Source organism: Vitis riparia, chromosome 11 (genome assembly GCF_004353265.1).
Source record: "Vitis riparia cultivar Riparia Gloire de Montpellier isolate 1030 chromosome 11, EGFV_Vit.rip_1.0, whole genome shotgun sequence".
Taxonomy (NCBI): Eukaryota; Viridiplantae; Streptophyta; class Magnoliopsida; order Vitales; family Vitaceae; genus Vitis; species Vitis riparia.
The window spans coordinates 15,346,274-15,365,500 of NC_048441.1; the positions used below are offsets into that span (position 1 = coordinate 15,346,274).

Here is a 19,227-nt window from a genome sequence, read left to right on the forward strand (position 1 = left end):
CCATAATGAATAAATAAAAACAATCACCCAACAAAAGAAAACAAATACGAACCAAATAAAACAAATACAAAATCAAATATTATGATCAAACAAGAAAAATTGATGAAATCACCCGTGATAATATTCTATAATTAGACACAGAGAAAGCTATGTGTGGGATTAAACTCTCTTTAATGATATCATAAATCAAAAAACTCTAATACTATGTGATATTTAAAGAGTCATATAGAAAAAAAGGTTTCTTATTCTATCACTTGAAAAATAGGTATAATATAAATAAAGTTTAAATAGGTTAAATGAAAAAAGAAAAGAAACGACCATTACTCCTAAAAAATGATAATAAATCTAGCATATGAAACAAATAAATCACTCTAACAGTTATCACACATCTTACTTTAATCATCTTATTGGATTTTCTTCTTCATATCCTTGTTGTGAGTTGCTACACTTCAATCACTTTTAGTGAAGGTTTTTCAACCAATGTATATCCCACTTACCTTTCATTTGTATGAGTTAATGAAGTTGTTTGTGTTGCAACTCACGAATCGCTGGATTGTGTCATACCCTAAATTTTAAAACTATGGTTTACTTATGAAATAAAGGGGTTAATACTTAATTCAAGAATTTGAAATGTGAATTAAAGGATAATAATATGATGTTTGAAATATAAGCTAAGCATTTATTTTCAAATCCGGAATCTTAATTCTAATCCACAAATAACCTTTTTTTTCTTTATAAAATATATATGATCATAACATTTTACCATTTCCAATTTTAAAATTCTATTTTTTTTTAAAGCATGAATAACATGGTACAATGGAATAAGAATTTTTTTCTATGTACCTTGTGTGTGTTATCTTAGCTTAGTGGAAATTTCATTAAATATAAAAAACAAACCTTTTTTTAAAAATATTAAATTTTAAGTTTTTTCATGTTGGCGCACTCGAGATGTTTTTTTTTTTTTTTTTTTATCTTTAATAATTTTTTTGGGTAAACTTTTTTCTAAAGTAACTCATTAAAAGCTATTAATTTATAACTAAAATTAAAAAAAAAAAAAGATTTTGATTTATTTGAAATTAGGTTCTAAAAGTATTTTATTGAATTCAAATATAGAGTATAAACTTAAAAGTAAATTTTACCTATATTCTCAAGTATGGCCCACTTTTTCCCAAACATGCCAACATTCCAAAGAATCCAATTTTTTTCTCCTGGAAATGTAACCTTTTTCCCTTTTTCCAACTAGGAAAGGTTTGTAGTAGATACTACATATTACCCCCGCAACAGAAACAGATAGAAAAAAATCATAATAATTAGTAAAAAGAGCTCCAAACAAGAAATAAAACAAAAATGAAAAATGGGTAAGCAAAAAGAAGAGAAATGAACAAAATGGTGGGGAGAGGGGAGAGAGGCACTCACATGGTGATGTGACGAGAAAATGGTCCAATCTCATAGAGTGTCGGTGGCACAAAATCTGCATGTGCATTATATTTATTGTTGAATTAAAATTAAAATTAAAATTAAAATACACGTACATATTTTGTAAGGTTCCCCATCACAAACCCAAATATCACATTCTATCTATATCCTGTGGCACTCACTGCCTGCTGCCTTCCCTACACAAGTACTTGCCCTTTTTGCGTAAGTACAACCATTTTTATCATTCACCTCCCCCATTTTTAATATCATGGAAAGTGTAGTAACAACAAAAATTGTACGCCCATGTTTCAAGATACAAGAGATTTGTATATAGGAAAGGATCATATGATAATCCGTATGTCTTAAGAGCATAACAAGAAAGAAATCTTGTTCTTTTTTATTTTTAATGTAGTTTGAATGTTTAGTTATGGTGTTTTTGTTAAAATAATGAGAGAGAGAAGATGGGCTCCCACAGTCTAGAAAGTAGTGTTTGGTAACAAGGAAAATTATTGGTAAATTCGCACTCATAAAGTTGGTGTAATTTGCACTCAATAAAATATTCACCCTCTCAAGCAAGGCCCAGCTCTCTTGCCCACAAAGGGACAGTTTTGGAGGGCAAAGCAAAGCAAAAAGGCGTTCATAAATTTTGGACAAGGACCACCCCACCATCCCTCCCTGCTCTTTGCGACAGTGAAAACCAGAGGCCTCCGCTTCTGGGTTTTACTCCCTGCAACTCTCTCTTGCTCTGTTTGTTTCCTGGGGAAGTTCTGTATCCATGGGTGGGAGAGGATTGCAGGGAGTTGAACGCAATGGGGATGTGTTATTCTCCACTTCTGGACTTGGGTTCCAGTGGAGTCCCCAGGAGAATTGTTTTCACCCGGGTGGCTTATTCGCAAGTGTGGGTCAGGCGGGAATGGGGTTTGGGATTTCTCCCAATTCTCATGACAATGGCTCAAGGCCTCCATTCGCTAACATGTACACCAAGTATGCCTTGGTGCAGGAATCTGGGTATAAGATTGTTGAGGTTCCAGAGTTGGGAGTGGGTGAGATTGCAGAGGAGGAGATAGTGACGAAGAAGAAGAAGAAGAGGGGTGCTGTGAAATTGAAGATTAAGATTGGGAATCCGTCTCTAAGGAGGTTGATCAGTGGGGCAATTGCGGGTGCGGTGTCGAGGACGGCCGTTGCTCCATTAGAGACTATAAGGACTCATTTGATGGTAGGGAGTTGTGGAAACTCAACAGGTGAAGTGTTTCAGAATATCATGAAGAATGATGGATGGAAGGGCCTGTTCAGGGGTAATTTCGTTAATGTTATCCGTGTTGCGCCCAGCAGGGCCATTGAGGTGTGCATTTTACTTGTTCCATGTTTTCTACTTGGAATTTTATTTTTTGTAAAAGTTCTAAATTGTTTCCTATTGTCGTTGATTTTAGTGTTTGTGGGTTGATTGCTTGGTTTGGATATTAGCTTCCTGGTTTATTCGATTGAGCAATGACAGATAGAAATGATTTTTGTTATTGGTTTCTGATTGTTCTGACAATGCAGATAGATATGGTTTTGGTTATTGGTTTGTGATTGCTGTGACAATACATCTATGTTCTTTCTGTTAGAATTTTGTATATTGGTTTATTGATATCCTTCTTGTTTGTGTATGTTGGTTGTCTATGTTCTTGTTTGTGTGCTTCCATAGGAAAATTGAGTCTCGAAACTATTGATTTAGGAAATGACCCTCTTTATCATTTGAGTTGATAGTTTCACTTTGTAATAATGTGTTGTTTTCTTTGTCATTTATATCATGAACTGCTTTCCAGTTGATGAATTTCATTTGAGTTGTGGCTGTTAATATGTTTGGCTTTGTACTTAATTCTTTGTCATTTATATCATAAACCATGGTGATTTATGGTCCACCAAAACCAAGTGTTAGTTAAGATATGCCTGCTAGATTAGCTAAACCGTGATTCTTCCTAAGAAAGTGGACCCTTTTTTATTTTTGAAACGAACTATTTGATGCCCCAATTTACTGGTTTTTAGCATGTGTGTGAGTGTGTCCAATGCGGTTGAGCATACAACCAAACTTGTAATTGATGTTCATTGGTATATTATTGCTCTGAGATTGTCTGCTGATGATCACTTAATCCTGTGGCACAGAACCTTTACTCAGGGAATCCCTGCTTTTTTCCCCTCATAAGTTATCGCATTTTACAATAAGAATGGAAATTTCAGTCTGAAAGTTCTACGGTAAGTTCCAATTTGGAAAAGTATCTCTTGGTTTCAATTTGAATAGTAAGACAGGTTCTGCTAAAAGTACTGGTTAAATGGCATATATGATACTATGACCACCAAAATGAAATTGATAGATGGCTCAAAGTTTCAATAACTGCACAGTATAATTGAAGACAAATGAAACAATGAACATAAATATCCATAGTTGCTAGAAAGCTAAACCATATCCGTTCCTGTTCTAGGCATCTTCAGCACTTCTCGTTTATCTAATATCTGGCTTTCAAAATCAATTATTTTAACTAATAATCTAGTGAAAAGAATAGGATCACTAATGTGAACATAAATCAAGTTGTTATATTTACGTGCTTTTCCCTAATATGAAATTTATCTAAGTGATTTTCATATTTATTTCATTCTTTTATATTATACTTTTTTACACGAAGATATCATTACCGGTTATTAATGCATTCACAATGGAATATTTAAGACTGGGGGTTGGAGTTTTGAAATTTCAACAGGAAATATGGTTTAACTGACAAATAATCACAATTGGAAATTTGGAACACTTCTCTAAAAGCCACCAGTATAATATGGCATGCAAAAGGTTTTGTCATCCGACTCTACCACTGACACGTGATCTGAAATCTTTTTGATCTAGATCACCCTCGTATGCCTCAATAGACTTCTCATGGAATAAGCTAGTACCTGCAAGTTTTGCTTTATTGTTCTCTTCATACCCGACATATTGAGGTTTTTCCATGTAATTTATTTATAATTCATATAGTTTTGTCATTTACAGTTGTTACCTAGAAGGATAGCATGCTTCATAAACTTTATGTGTCTTCATCTGTCTCCTCAACTCATTTATCCTTATTTTTTATCAGGAAACAAATAATATTTTCAAATTTTATTTGTTCATTCAAGAGAACTCTTTATAAACCCCCACTTACCTGATGCCTTCTCATTCATCTTCATCTTCTTCTCTTTGCTGCCGTTTGGTTTCATTATATTTTGGTTCAATTTTGTTCTGCAGAGAGGCAAATTAACTGGTTGACAATCATCTACCACTTCATTGAATGATTCAGATCCTCAAATGTGTGGGAGGAATGAAATGGTCTTTATTTTCATAGAGATTGGTAGCCTAGTTATAGACGTGAAAAATATGTGATCATTAATGATAGTGGTTCCCTGTTTTCGAAGAGTTAGGTAGCCTAGTTATAGATATGTGTGAGTGTTGTTTGTTTAGATACATAGATAGGTAGGAGCCTTTTTGGTTCATACTGGGTGGGGCTCCAATTATGTGTACTTCAATAATACACTTTGGAAAAGAGTACCAAACAAAGTTCTTAGATCCTAGTATCCTAGTAGAGTTTTCATCAATAATCTTTTCAAACACAGCTACTAAAGTCCTTGGAAGATGTTCTAAACAGAGAAGATATGATGGTTGCAATGACTGATTTCTCAGTAGAATGTTTTCTGTTAGCAATACATGTATGGCACAATACATTTGTTAGTCATAACCATTTTTCGTGCATTATGTGATTTGAACATTTGCTATTCGTAGGCTTTTACATTTTATACAATTAAACTTCCAACCAAACCTACCTTCACATTCAACAGAATCACATTTCCTTTGTTGTGGGATCTGATATAATCTACATTGGCTTCAATGCATTGTTGCACTCTTATATTTACTAATAGAACCTTCCTACAGTTATTTGCTTATGATACAGTGAAGAAGCACTTGACGCCTAACCCTGGGGAACAGCCTAAACTTCCTTTTCCTGCATCACCTATTGCAGGTGCCATTGCTGGAGTTAGCTCTACTTTATGTACGTACCCGCTTGAGTTACTCAAAACCAGACTAACCGTGCAGGTGAAACTCAAATCTCATAAATGGTCTAGAGAATGTTAAGCACCAAAGCATCTTCTTCAAAGCTCATTTGTCTCATTACTTGCTGATTTGTCTGATTGCAGAGAGGTGTGTACAAAAATCTTTTAGACGCATTCCTTACGATCATGAGAGATGAGGGACCTGCAGAACTTTACAGAGGCCTGACCCCCAGTCTAATTGGAGTAATCCCATATGCTGCGACCAATTACTTTGCCTATGATACATTTCGGAGAGCTTACAAGAAAGCTTCTAATCAGGAGGAAATTGGAAACATCATGACCCTCTTAATTGGATCAGCAGCTGGTGCTATTTCAAGTAGTGCAACTTTCCCACTTGAGGTTGCTCGAAAGCATATGCAGGCTGGAGCTCTCAATGGGAGACAGTACCAAAACGTACTACATGCTCTTGCAAGCATACTTGAAACGGAAGGGCTCCCTGGTCTGTATAGAGGGTTGGGCCCAAGCTGCATGAAACTGGTACCCGCTGCTGGGATTTCTTTTATGTGCTACGAGGCGTGCAAGAGGATCCTGATCGAGAAAGAAGATGATCGATAGCGCATTTTCGATGAGTAAAAAATTGATATTTTTATTCAATGGAATAAATGGTTTTGCGTACATATTCAGCCCCTTTGATCAGAAAAGGGCAAAACCAAGACACGCTGATGGGGGCATTTGTTTAATCCATTGCATCCTTATGTTTTTCATTTTAATTTAGGCTTTGGCCTAAACATCCTTGTTTCTGGGATGAGACATGAAGTGGGATTTGGGCATTCAAGTGTCATTAGTTCGATGCATTTTATTTTTTTATTATTTTAGAGAGGATAAGTTTGTAAGATGATGTGTTGTAGACTGTCATGCTCATCGACTGGTTGGTGGGCGGCTGGCAACGAAAATGCAATTCTGGAGTGCCCTTTTTGTGTTTGCCGTGACTAGTGTGAAACCACGTGAGTAGTTAACCAATATTAGCTTTTATTTACTAGGCTTAATTCAATCATCCAAGGGTCAGAAGAGGCACCTTGGCATAAGAATTTTGTTACATTCTGCAGGTTCTATAGTTTGGGATTAGCTCATGATATTCTGAATGCAGAATAAGAAAGACTGGGATCTAATTTAAGGACAGCTTGACTACTATTAACAAAATTTTCCATCATACATTAGTCCTTCCTATCAATTTTACATGCAAGCATACTGTTTTTAAGTAGTATTTATAAGCTTGAAGGTGGAAATGTATTCTGTTTATCTCAAGGTTCAAAACCAAACCAACACACCCAGGACAAATAAGCTCCTGCAAAACTACAATGTGGCCAACCTAGACAAAGATCAAAGGTTTAATCCCAGAAATAGATATTCATTTATTTATTTATCAAAATTGGGATAGTAAAGTTTAGAATGAAGGAATCACCCTTATGCTATACTATAAGGTTCTTAAAGCAGAAGGGTAACAAGTATATAACAGCTTTTCTTAATCCAATAAAAGACTAAAATAAAATTAATATTTAAAAAAAAAAAAAAAACCAAGGATTAGTAAGCATCGATTCATACATATTCCAAAACATCACATCCAAGTGTTCAAATAAAAACATCAAGTTAAAAATAAAAATAAAATAAAATAAAAAATCAAACAAAATTGAATTTTGAATGGAAAACTGCAGATCTACTCTCCTAACATAATATTTCACAGCTAGCAAGCTAATCCCAGACTGCAGACCTTAATCCGTCTACAAACATTGAAATTGACTGAGTACCCTGCTTTACCAGTACCAGCACACTTAAGAACGACAAACTAGATGCTAAGGAAACAACATCCTCTCAACTCTGCTGCTCTTCAACATCCCCAGCCTCCCTCTCTTCTGCTGCAGCTGCCATCAGTTCGTCAAAGTTTTCAGTCTTCCCCAGCAATATCTCGATCTGAGAAACAATATATCAACCCAAGGTTATCAAACACTCACAGAGATTGAAAGTACATCTCATCCTCACAATGACTAAAAAAATGCAAATTTGTATAAATAAAACATTCTGTAAAAGAAAAAAAAAGAACAGAAAAAAAAAAAGCACCTACCATAGAGACATAATTATTAAAAAAAGTCAAATAAAATGAAGAGGGGCCTCAAGCCAATGGACCCCATAGCAGATGTTTCTAAACAATATCATACAGGAAGCACAAACATATCCTACATTCCAAACTCACCTTGGCTTTTTGGATGGGTCGACCTCTTGATTCATCCTTCATATCAACAGTAGATGTCATGATCTCTGCATGGTGTAACCGTTAAATTTCACAAAATCAAAGATTAAACAGTTAGCTTATAATACGAAAGAAAAAAGCACAACAGAACTTACTTTTCTCGACAGCCAATCCATTGTTTTTCAGAATTTCAGCAATGGTAACAACAGTAGCAATAGCTGCAGATATGAGAGATTACACATCAGTCACTAGGACTGCCATAAGAAACTGCTAAGATCATTGATCAGATCCACATAAAGAGTACAATATTTTTTCTTTTGAAAAGAAATAAAATAATATAATACATGGCATGAAGTTTGTCTGAGGCAATGGAATACCAATTATACCCCCATTCCCACAAAATCTGTGATACATGCCAGTGTACAACAGTTGCATACAAATATTCCACATGGAAGGAAATTCCAACTATTCAATTAGGGATTATAATAATAATAAAAAGAAAGAAGAAGAAGAAGATATTTTGCGTATCTAGGAGCAATATCAGATGTGCATCAACCTAGTCCAAGATTGGACCAAAAATTAAGAGAAAATTATTTATAATATACAACACTAACTCCACAACACAATTTGCAAACACTATGGAATACTCTAGTATGGAATGCAGGCTAACAGTAGACATCCCACAACATAGAAATTCAACATATAGTATGTGCAAAGTACAAAAACAGATCTCACAATTACATTGAGAAACTGAAAAAGAAAGTGACTAAAATGCACACAAATTAAAACTATGTTAACATTAAAAATTAAGATCATACATAAAAGATAAATAGCTCATCTACATGATAACCACATAAGACCTATTGAAGATCGTATCCAAATGACCCAGATGAAAAGCCTAAACATGCATGCTAGGTGGTAAGACAAAGATATTCAAGTGGATTACCATAAGACTGAAGAGGGACAAATCCATTCACAATAACAAAGAACCACTAGATGAAAAGCCTAAGCATGCATGCTAGGTGGCAAGACAAAGATATTCAAGCAGATTAGCATAAGACTGAAGAGGGACAAACCCATTCACAATAACACAAAGAATCACTTTACTAGTAAAAGAAAAGAAATCAAGGTAAGAAAGAACACCTAAATGTCAGAGACCAAGGGAAGAACTATGACATAAAGGAGTAAAACCAACCTCAATACTAAATATACCAGCTAGTCATAAATTTCTACCTGAATTCTATGAAGAAGAAGGAAAATCCATCATTAAGAATTTATGTAATTCCATTTATTTAATAGACAACCACCTATCCTTAAGAATTGAAGTAATGCTATATAATCAATCCACCCCTTACAAATCAAACCCCCCACTGCCACTAAAACAAATAAATAAACAAAAGTGGCAGGCAAATGAACTTGGAAGATTGAGCTTGGCCCAATGAAACAAGTTTCAAAATCAATTCACCCAATCATCCTTACATAGAAACACTTCCATTTTCATAACCTTGTAAAAGAAGAAGTCCAGAAGGACATAAATGTAACCAATTATAAAGAAAATGACTTACAATACACATAAATTTGCATTCTGGGGATAGCAACAAATAGAAATAGAACTAGACTGTTAAGTACGTAGAATGTGGGCAACCAAGAGATAAGAACCCACTAAAAGTTCACATCAAAATACAATCATATGCTCCACATGGAATCATAAAACATCCACAAGCACCATGTGATACAAAAATACAAAGATAGCAGTAGCACAACAAATTGCAGATGGTACTCAACACAATCATTTATCTCTAGGGTCACATCTAGGGTAACAAAGCAATCAAGACTCCAAGCATTTTATGAAAGCTTCCAACAAAAAATGATGCAATGAGAAAGTTTAAATGTTCAGTCAAAATTTTGAAGAATAAAAGTGGTAAAGATAGTCTCTATCTTTTACTGTTTGGATGCTGGGAAGCCAAGAAACCGAAGGGCCAAGAAATTGTTTTGCCCTAATTTAGCTTAAAGGAACACAGACATTATGGCGTTGCTTTCCAAAATAGTGCAAGGCACCTCAATACTATGAACATCACAACCCAAAAGTCATACCATACATTTGATTGCTAATGAAATAAAGAATTATAAATCATTTGGCATTCAAGGCCACAAATATGGAAAGGCATGAAAAGGCAAAGGAATTTATGAAATTGACATTGTGCAGAAAATTATCAATATGTAGAGAAGTTAAAGAATACCCATTCCCAGGGCAGAGAGCTCCACCTCGTTGTGCTGCTGCATGTACCTCTGCAAACCAACATTACAATAATGTAACAGATGAAAAACTCGGGATACCTAATAATATAAACAGAACAAAAACTCACGTAATTAAGGCATATTCGGGACCCATACAGAACATCTAAACCCCAGATCCCAAAACGTCCAAGCCAGGGACACAAACACGAATCTTTAACCCTATGTTTGGTTTCCACGAAAACAGATAAAAAGCAGAGGAAATAAAGAAAAGCAAGATCTGGAGCCTCGTGTTTTTAAAAAAGGGTTCAGCCCTGGCACAACCTAGTGGGGTAATTTTAATTTCTACCATCGGAGTCCAAAGCAATCCAAGATTTAAACTTTCAATTCATTATCTTTTTCCCTACCAGTATCTCAGCAACCAAACAGAGCATATGACAAAACATAGATAAGCAAACGAAATTGAAAAAGTAAATGAATACATACCTTGGCGAGATTAACATAGAAAAACAAGGGCTTCTTGGTGTTAGAGACCTGAATCCGATTCTTCTTGTGAGAATCTGCAATGTTCATGCTGTTCACTCCCTCTGTGATTTCTTCCATAGCTTAAACAAACCCACAAACCCACAAACCCACAAACCCTAACCCTAACCCTCGTCGAAGATGAGATAATGATGAGAGTGAAAGAAGAGGCACAGAGAAACGGACACCTGCTCGCAAGAGGGTATGTTAAGCCTCTGTTTTCTTATTTACACCAGCCTACGCTTTTTATTTGTGTTAAAAAATTTCATTTTAAGAAATAATTTTTTTTTTCAACTTACATAAATCTCCTTAATTATTTCAAATATTTACACTATAATTTAATAGAAATAATTATTTTTATTAAAAAAATAATTATTATATTTTTATCAAAATTAGGTCAAAAAAAAAGAGAAAGGATTAGATTTATAAAATTGGGTTTTAATGACGCTTTTAATCAAATAACATTTTCTTTTAACTATTATTTTTTAAATAAAAATATTAAAATATGATATAATTTTTATTTTAAACGTTAAAAATAATATATATTTCATATTTTTTTATTTAATTTACAAATTAAATATAACAATAACATAACATATTTCATCACATATATTATTATAAATCATTAATTGGTTTAAAAAAAATAAAATAATCATCATATTTATGAATTTAACATTTTTCGTATTTTTTTAAAAAAGTAATCTATTTTTTTTACATAAATGCATTTGATTATTTCAAGTATTTACACATAGGTTTTAAAGGAAATAATTATTTTATAAGAAAATAATGAAAATATATTTTGTCAAAATGTGATGATAGATGGTTAGATTTTCAAAATTAAGTTTTTAATGGGTCTTTTGATCAAATAACCCTACTTTAAAATAACTTATGGATATAACATGCACATTCAAGGATATTATATCTTATAGGAAGTCATATACGAGGATATGCATTTTTATCTAATGGATATGATATCCTTAAATGTACATATCCTATTATATTATATCACATCAACTAAATGTAATCTAAGTGATTTCTTAGATATTTAAAAGTGTTTTTTTAATTTTATAAAACATTTTTTAAGTTAAAAACACTTCCTAGAATGGCCATGAAAATACTTTATTTGGATTTTGATTAGTCTCTTCCATATATTATTATAATTCTCTTTATTTATATTCCAACTTCTCATTTTCCATTTAGTATAAATGCACCACAAGAATGCCTATAAATTTCATGCCAAATTAATATCCAACCACACTTCATAATCAAAAAGAGGAATTGTAGCTGAATTTAAGAAACTTTTGTTGAAGATGGAAAGCATAAGTAAAAAAATATAAGCTCTAATTTGCAATTATTTTTAAAACAATTTTCTTTTCATTAAAATTTAAAAAAAAATCAGAAAAACACTTTTAATAATTAAAAAATAAAAAACATTTTTTTCATTTTAAAAAATAAAAAATAGAGTGTTTTGTTTAAAAAAAAAAATCTCTTTAATTATTTCTAATTGTTTTTGTTTATTTTAAAAAGTAATTACATAAATACTGAGAATTATAAAAAACAAAACACAATAAATAAAAGTTATTTATAAAAAAAAATAGATTAATAACATTTTAATTGACTTTACTATTTTTGTTTTACAAAACATGATAAAACTATTTTCAAAAATTGTTTTAAAAAACTATTGCTGGAGATCGTTTTAGCAGACAATGATCATTCCCGTCCCAAACAAGTGATTCCATTCTTGAAGTTATGGGCCGAGAAAACCTGCTATTGGCTACTACCAACTGAAGCTGACCAAAAAATATAGCAGACCACCGGCTACTCTTGCTTTAAATAATCAACCATGAACCAGAGTGTATAAAATTAGAAAAGCAATGTACTGAACAACAAAAGTATAACATAATTGAAGGAATGAAAACAACATTCCATATCCCACCTGGGTTCAAGATTCATCTTGAAGCTTTACAAATATACATGAGAGTATATTCATTACAAGACAACCATCCTGCATAGAGGGAATGGTCAACCTTCATTTCCTCCCAAGAGGAATAAACCACAGATGATCAAATACTAGGAATGTACCAACTAACAAAAAGACAGCTACAGTCAATGGCGTTTAATCAGGGCAAAAGACCATGTAAAGCTTAAGTATTTGTGGACAGCCACAGTTGGAACTATTTTCACTTCCTGTAGTCTTCAGCAGCTGTTTATATGTCAAAACTACTCTATACCAAATGCTAAGTATAGCCACTTTAAAGTATGAAATGAGTCATTTAGTCCCAACCACTTGCCACAATTGAACCATGATCAAATCCATATCTGTCTGATCCAGCAGCATAAGAGTCAGGTGGAGCTGCTTCACCATAAGGGATTGAATAGTAACCTTCACCAGAAGCAGGGGCAACAAAAACGTCAGTCTGAGTCACATCATCATATGGACTTGGAGAGTAATAGTCTTCCCTTTTCAATTGAGAACTACTTCGAAAATCATGTCCACCAAACCTGCCACCTCCGTATCGGGACCGACCACCACCATATGATGGTCTCTCAGCATATTGGTTCAACCAAGAAGGAACCTCTTGGTTTGATTCCTGCATTAGCTCCACAAGTGATTTTGCAAGGGAAAGGTTCCCATCATTGAAAAATGCTGTTGCTAGACCTGATTTACCGGCACGACCTGTCCGGCCTATTCTGTGAACATAGTCATCTATGGCTTTTGGCAGATCAAAGTTGATGACATGTGCTACATGTGGAATATCCAGGCCTCGTGCAGCAACATCAGTTGCTACCATTATCGGAGTGGCTCCACTTTTGAATGATTTCAAGGCCCGTTCCCTTTCCTTTAAATTTTACAAGTAAATAATAATTAATGCAGATGATATAAGAAGACAATTTGCAAAACTAAATAAGCAATTTTCTGAACAGAATAAAAATTCATATTAGATAAAAAGTTATAAGACAGATAAAGAAGATATTCGAGCTTATAATTCATAACTTCCATCCATCCCAAAAATAAAATAAATTGGTCAAAGCTTGAGAAACTTCTTATACAGTTAGTAATAGCTAAACAAGAAATTATCAAAAAAGTTACAGCCAGCTACACACAGAAAATAAATATTTCTGCATTCAAATGACAAATTATAAAAATAAAAATAAAAATAAAATGAGATTCCAGCAAGCCAAGTTTATTTTCCCACAAGCCAAGTTTTAAAACATAAAGCGCACAGTCCACTTAGCACCATCCCATTGTTAAATAGCATTCAACCTTTAATGGTATTCATCCCAGACAACCAAATTCCTAAAGAGAGTCAAGACAGAAAATAAGCTAACCATTTGCACTTTGTCACCATGTATTGCTGTTGCTGCCAGACCATTCATGCACAACCACTGTTCTAATGCATCTACTCCTCTCTTTGTCTCCACAAAAACTAGAGTTAAAGTATACTGCACAACAAGTTATTCAATTTCTGAAAATCAGCCAACTGAAAATTTCAGTTAAAAAGAAATGACAGACTTTATAAAAATCTGCATCAAATCAAAACCACAACTGTGCAGTAGCAGTCAGGAAATCTAATTTGAACAGGAAAAAGAAGTAACATACGTTTTTGGGGGTTCTATTTGTCATTTGAGATTGAAGAAGATCCATCAGATGGTAACGTTTGTCTGTATCTTCAACAAATTCAACTCTCTGCATGATAAGATCAGTGCTTGAACCAACTCGTCCTACAGATAGAAATATGTAGTTTGATAAAAAATCCGCAGCAAGCCTCTGCAAGATAGATGAATAATGGGTTTGATTAGCCCAGAGTAGCAGTCCAAAATGTGGAAAATAAATACAACAATCAAACAAGCTATCAGAGAAGCTCAATTTATTCATAGCTTTCATTTTTCTTTTTCTTTTTTTCTTTTTTTTTTTTTTATTTTTGCTAGGTGAAAAAAAATTCCGATGCATCAAATGAACACATGTAATCTGTAAACAATTACAAGTACTTTCCCATTTGGGGGTGAAAACAAGAACCACACCACACTACAGCATAGTTCAAGCTCAGCTTGTTCAGTTGGCATCCAATGTAAATAATTATAATGTATATCACAAAGATATGAAGACTAGTACTTTGTTGGGTCTTGGCATCAACCGCTCTGATTTTCTTTTGCATTTTCTAGGGGTATTTTCATCACATAGAAGTATAAATTTAAACCAAATGCCATAAGGAACAATGATAATTTCCACAATTATTAACTAGCTTAACTGTATTTACTATTTAGTATTTTTAGGCTGTTAGCTTGGCCAAGCCAAGCACAAAACGTGTGATTGATCTTGGATGCTATGTGCTTTTAACAATCTAAGCCTAAGTTAATCCATTATGTTTACAGCCTCTCAACACTTCTATATCAAAAACAAAGGTAAGGAGTAGGACATATATTTAATGACCAAAGAACACTTTATGGGAATTATGATGAAGTCTTGAATTTGAGCCTCAAACTAAGAATATAGACAGCCACTCATGGCAAGCATGGAGAAATGTAAAACCAAAAAAACAAATGGCCATGTCTAGAAAATTTCCAATGCAAAAAGTAATAATCATGAGACAAGTTTCAATGATACTATTTATATATGAGATTGAAAATTTCTGAAATTTTTTCCATCAATGGAGTAAAATCAAGTCATCAAGCTAACTTTTTACCACAATAATATGGAACATGAGACCAAAGATCCTGCAGATCATCCTTAATGAGATAAAGGTGGCAACAGTTTTAGGCAACTGAAAGTTGACAGAGGAACCTTGGTAGAATGTTTTGGTAAACCTTTGAGAAAAGATTTTCCAAAAAATTGATTAACAACAGGAAACAACAAAAACTTTTTTTTTTTTAATTTTCAGATATGGAAGTACTTTAATAATTGAAAACGGTCCAAAACAAACATGTTATTTGACGTGACGTTGGAATATATTAGTAGCACCTTCCATAAACTCTTCAGAGAAAAAAAAAAAAAAAAACCTTCCAGAAATTGGTGATTAACAGGAAATGACAAAAACATCTTTTTAACATTTTTGGACATGGATGAGTTTAATAATTGAAAATGGTTGAAAACTAACAAGATATTTAACATGCATATAATCTATATTTCCAAAAACAAAAACAGTTTTGTAAAAAGAATTCCTTTCTGCTACCAAATGGGCTCTTAGAAATTTATGCACCTCTCCATGAAAATTCCACCGGACAGCTGCATAAAATTCCAAATGATCAAGAATCTGAAATTCATTGCCAGATAGACAGTGCACAACAAGGGAAACAACCAACCTGTATCTCATTAGGAAACGTAGCACTGAAAAGCATTGTCTGTCTTGCACCTGGTGGTGGCATATCCATCTGCTCGACAATCTTCCTGATCTGAGGCTCAAAGCCCATGTCCAACATTCTATCAGCCTCATCTAAAGCCAAATATTTTATCATTCTAAGAGAAACTCTTGCTCTCTCAATCATATCCACAAGGCGACCAGGTGTAGCAACTAAGATGTCCACACCTCTTTCCAAATTACGGAACTGGAGAATCAAGAATTAAGAGGCAGTCAAAAACAGATTGAAAGTTAAAGTTCCTCAATTTAAAACTATTGAAATAAAAAAATGGCCCAAAAAATGAAGGGACAGGATAAGACAACATTATGGACAAATTGCCTTCGGTAAAAGAAGCTAATGGAATAATGTTCTAAAGATGGCATAAAGAAATGTAGAGATCCACCATAGACAGCATAAACAAGTAACTAATACATGATTAATAAAATATTGACTTGTCTAAGACATGTTAAGGGGACAACAAGTTCCCCTATGAATAGAGAATTCCATATTTTCATATCTGCGACTAGCACCTTCAAGGAAAGATGAAAGAAAAAATAAAAAATAAGTCCAGCTGACAGCGGTAACAGATAATGGTGCTTAGGAAAAAGCAAAAAATGGACAAGCAATAAAATAGTCAATATGATCCCCACACTTCAACAATAGACCTATGAGAATAACAATGCCTTTAGGTAGAAGAAAAAGGAGTGTAAAAGGGAAAATTGCAGGAAAAGGTATTCAAACCAAAACTTAAGGACACATACTTTGAGAATCAAAATTCGGTAAGGGGTGAAAACCAGAATACAATGTGACTCCCATGGCCTATATGATCAAGAATCTCACCAGACTGACTGCTCATGTTTCTCTTCTTCATTGGTGTTCTGTTTGACAGAAAAGATAAGAAATCCAGAATCCTACAACATCCACCTAAGGTTCCAAGTTTTCAAACTTTTCCACCCATCTTTGAGCAACAAAATAGATCATAATAGAATGTTTTGCAGCTAATAGCAAGCACCTACTGAGACAAGGCCCAAAACAAGCGCCCCGAGCTCGCACACACAATACATATATAAGCCACACTCCAAAGCAGTGGTCTATAAATACCAGAAACCGTTATTCCCCATTGGAGTATGATCGTGAAAACAACAAGTAAGGGTTCTATTCCAAATATTCAAATATTAAAATAATGATATACTAGGAATTTGCAAACCTGCTGAGATATTGGTGCTCCTCCATAAGCTACTACCACCTTCAAACCGGTTTTATAAGAGAACTTCTTAGCTTCCTCGTGTATCTATCAAATCACAAACCCAAAAGGAATTAAATCAAAATTCAAACAAACCCATATTGTTTTATTTGGTTGCTGAGAAAATGCATCAAAAGAACCTCAGCCTGAATCACCATCACCCCAAGCAAACCAAAACCTTAGTATTAAGCACAGCTGAGTCAAGGTTCTAGTGCCTCGGAAATCTACATATATTTTCTTTTCTTTCTTTTCTTTTCACACATGTTCTCAGCAACCAAATGGACCAACAACAACCATTCACCTGACAAGACAATTCCCGCGTCGGAGATAGGATAAGAGCAGTTGGACAAGCAAGCCTGGCACCACCCCGCGATAACTGGTTCCTCAAAATACCACATATGATCGGGAAACAAAACGCCGCCGTTTTGCCCGAACCCGTCTGGGCACAGGCCATCAAATCTCGACCCGCCATTGCAATCGGAATGGCATGGCGTTGTATCGGCGTCGGTTTCACGTACTTGCACCTTCTGATATTTTGGTTCAAACCCTCACCCAGATGAATCTCTGCAAATGCACTGACAGGTGGGGGTATATCGGAGCCACTGGCCTCAACTGGTATGTCCTCGTACGCATCGAAATTTATACTCAAACCACCATTAGTGTCTTCTACCTCTTCCAATTCATCAAATTTCTCAGAACCGTCGAATGGGCTAGCATTTGCCTCAGAAGCCTCTCTCCTCTGACCCCATCCTTGCCCACGTCCACGTCCCCGGCTCTGGCCACGGCCCCGGCTGGTAGCCGTCCGGCCTTGTTCTGGAGGGCAGTCGGAACCGATTGGAGTGGTGCCGTTGGCGGTGGCAACCGCAGCACCATGCCGGAGATGTGGGGGCACGTATGTGGGGCGAGTGGGGCGAGCAAGGCGAGTTGGGTTGGTGGGTGTGTCAGTGGAGACATCAGCCCACGACATTGTCATCGTTAATGAAAGCTTCCCAAAGCTCAACCCTCGGTGAAGCAAACAGCGATGAAATGGGTAAAACCCTAGGCCAGAGACCGCTGTAAAGCTTCAGAAATGCACGGAGAAAGTGTGAAAGAAATGGGAAATGAACCGTTTGAAGTAGTTTGATTGATTCAAAAACAGAGCTGAGTTGGATAATATACAGGTGAGAGATGTGATGTAGACCCCATGGGGAAAAAAATTAAAAAGCTACAAAACCCTAGAGAGAGAGAGAAGAAGGTGGACACAACTCAAGCACGTTTTCCGAGAAGAGTGAGAAAGACCGAAGGGGGTCTAGAGAGAGAACGTGAATGAGAAAAAAAGAGAGGTTTCCCAGAGGGTTGGAGGCCTTGCAAAGCCCCACTGTCATTTAAGTTTAACTTAAGGCGCGCGTGGGCTTTGAAGATTCCGCCAGGGCCATCTCAGTAAAATCACTCTTTCGAAATAAGGCCGCGTTTGGGAAAGTGGGCAAGGTGGAGGGTCAAATTTGGGAAAGTGGGAAACGAATTGTGGGGCCGGACACGCGCAATTAATTAGCGTGGAGAGGCCAGGAGGGCAGAATGGTAATAAGGACTGTAAGTCAGCCGCGGCGAATGGGTTTGCATGTAGCTTTGTATTATATTTTCATTATTTTAATTTTCAAAAAGTGGGTCCCACCCACTATCTCCCAGATATTTTCATCAGACAAAGTTTGTTTGTGGGGGACCTGTTGTTAGTAGCAGGCAGTTGATACTCCCATTCATCACATTAAATTGCCGCTAATCCACTTTTATATGATTTTAAAAAAATTATTAAAATTATGATTTTAAAAAATCTTTTTAATATTTCTAACACTTAAATAATAAAAAAAAAATTAAAAATATTTCTTAAAATCACGACCAAACAAACCCTAAATACATTTAAATCTCAAACCTATCTTATATCACAACCATTTTTTTTTAATTATGAAAATGATACTTTTTTAGGGGATTAATTGAAAATTATCATTTGAAGAGATATTTTTAATTGAATCTTGAATTGGTAGATTTTTTTAAAAGATAAAATTTTATAAATATTATTTTCTAAGAAAATAAATTTTGAATTGAATTTCTTCTTAATGTCACAATTTAAAAATGTTTTTTGAATTCTCATATTTTAAAAGTTATTTAAATAAAAATAAAAACAAAAATCCTGTCTTTCGTG

At 34.6% G+C, this 19,227-nt stretch overlaps 3 protein-coding genes across 3 annotated transcripts; 1 reads left to right on the top strand and 2 right to left on the bottom strand.

Annotated features, from left to right (window-relative positions):
- The first annotated feature begins 1,998 nt into the window (after nt 1-1,998).
- On the top strand, nt 1,999-6,453 carry LOC117924447 (adenine nucleotide transporter BT1, chloroplastic/mitochondrial-like). Its single transcript, XM_034843050.1, has 3 exons — nt 1,999-2,758; nt 5,351-5,512; nt 5,614-6,453. The coding sequence occupies exons 1-3, from the start codon at nt 2,192-2,194 to the stop codon at nt 6,082-6,084; spliced, it is 1,200 nt and encodes a 399-aa protein (XP_034698941.1). The 5' UTR covers nt 1,999-2,191; the 3' UTR covers nt 6,085-6,453.
- Nucleotides 6,454-7,034: 581 nt separating this feature from the next.
- LOC117924584 (uncharacterized protein At2g34160-like) lies at nt 7,035-10,676 on the bottom strand. The gene is made up of 5 exons (XM_034843245.1): nt 10,436-10,676; nt 9,955-10,003; nt 7,870-7,932; nt 7,718-7,782; nt 7,035-7,437 (listed from the first exon to the last, which is right to left on the bottom strand). Exons 1-5 carry the CDS (start codon nt 10,550-10,552, stop codon nt 7,339-7,341), a joined length of 393 nt encoding a protein of 130 aa, XP_034699136.1. The 5' UTR covers nt 10,553-10,676; the 3' UTR covers nt 7,035-7,338.
- A 1,653-nt stretch (nt 10,677-12,329) lies between these two features.
- Nucleotides 12,330-18,376, bottom strand: LOC117924487 (DEAD-box ATP-dependent RNA helicase 52C-like). The gene is made up of 6 exons (XM_034843110.1): nt 17,353-18,376; nt 17,016-17,099; nt 15,773-16,015; nt 14,073-14,240; nt 13,802-13,915; nt 12,330-13,311 (listed from the first exon to the last, which is right to left on the bottom strand). The coding sequence occupies exons 1-6, from the start codon at nt 18,022-18,024 to the stop codon at nt 12,745-12,747; spliced, it is 1,848 nt and encodes a 615-aa protein (XP_034699001.1). The 5' UTR covers nt 18,025-18,376; the 3' UTR covers nt 12,330-12,744.
- Nucleotides 18,377-19,227: the final 851 nt, after the last annotated feature.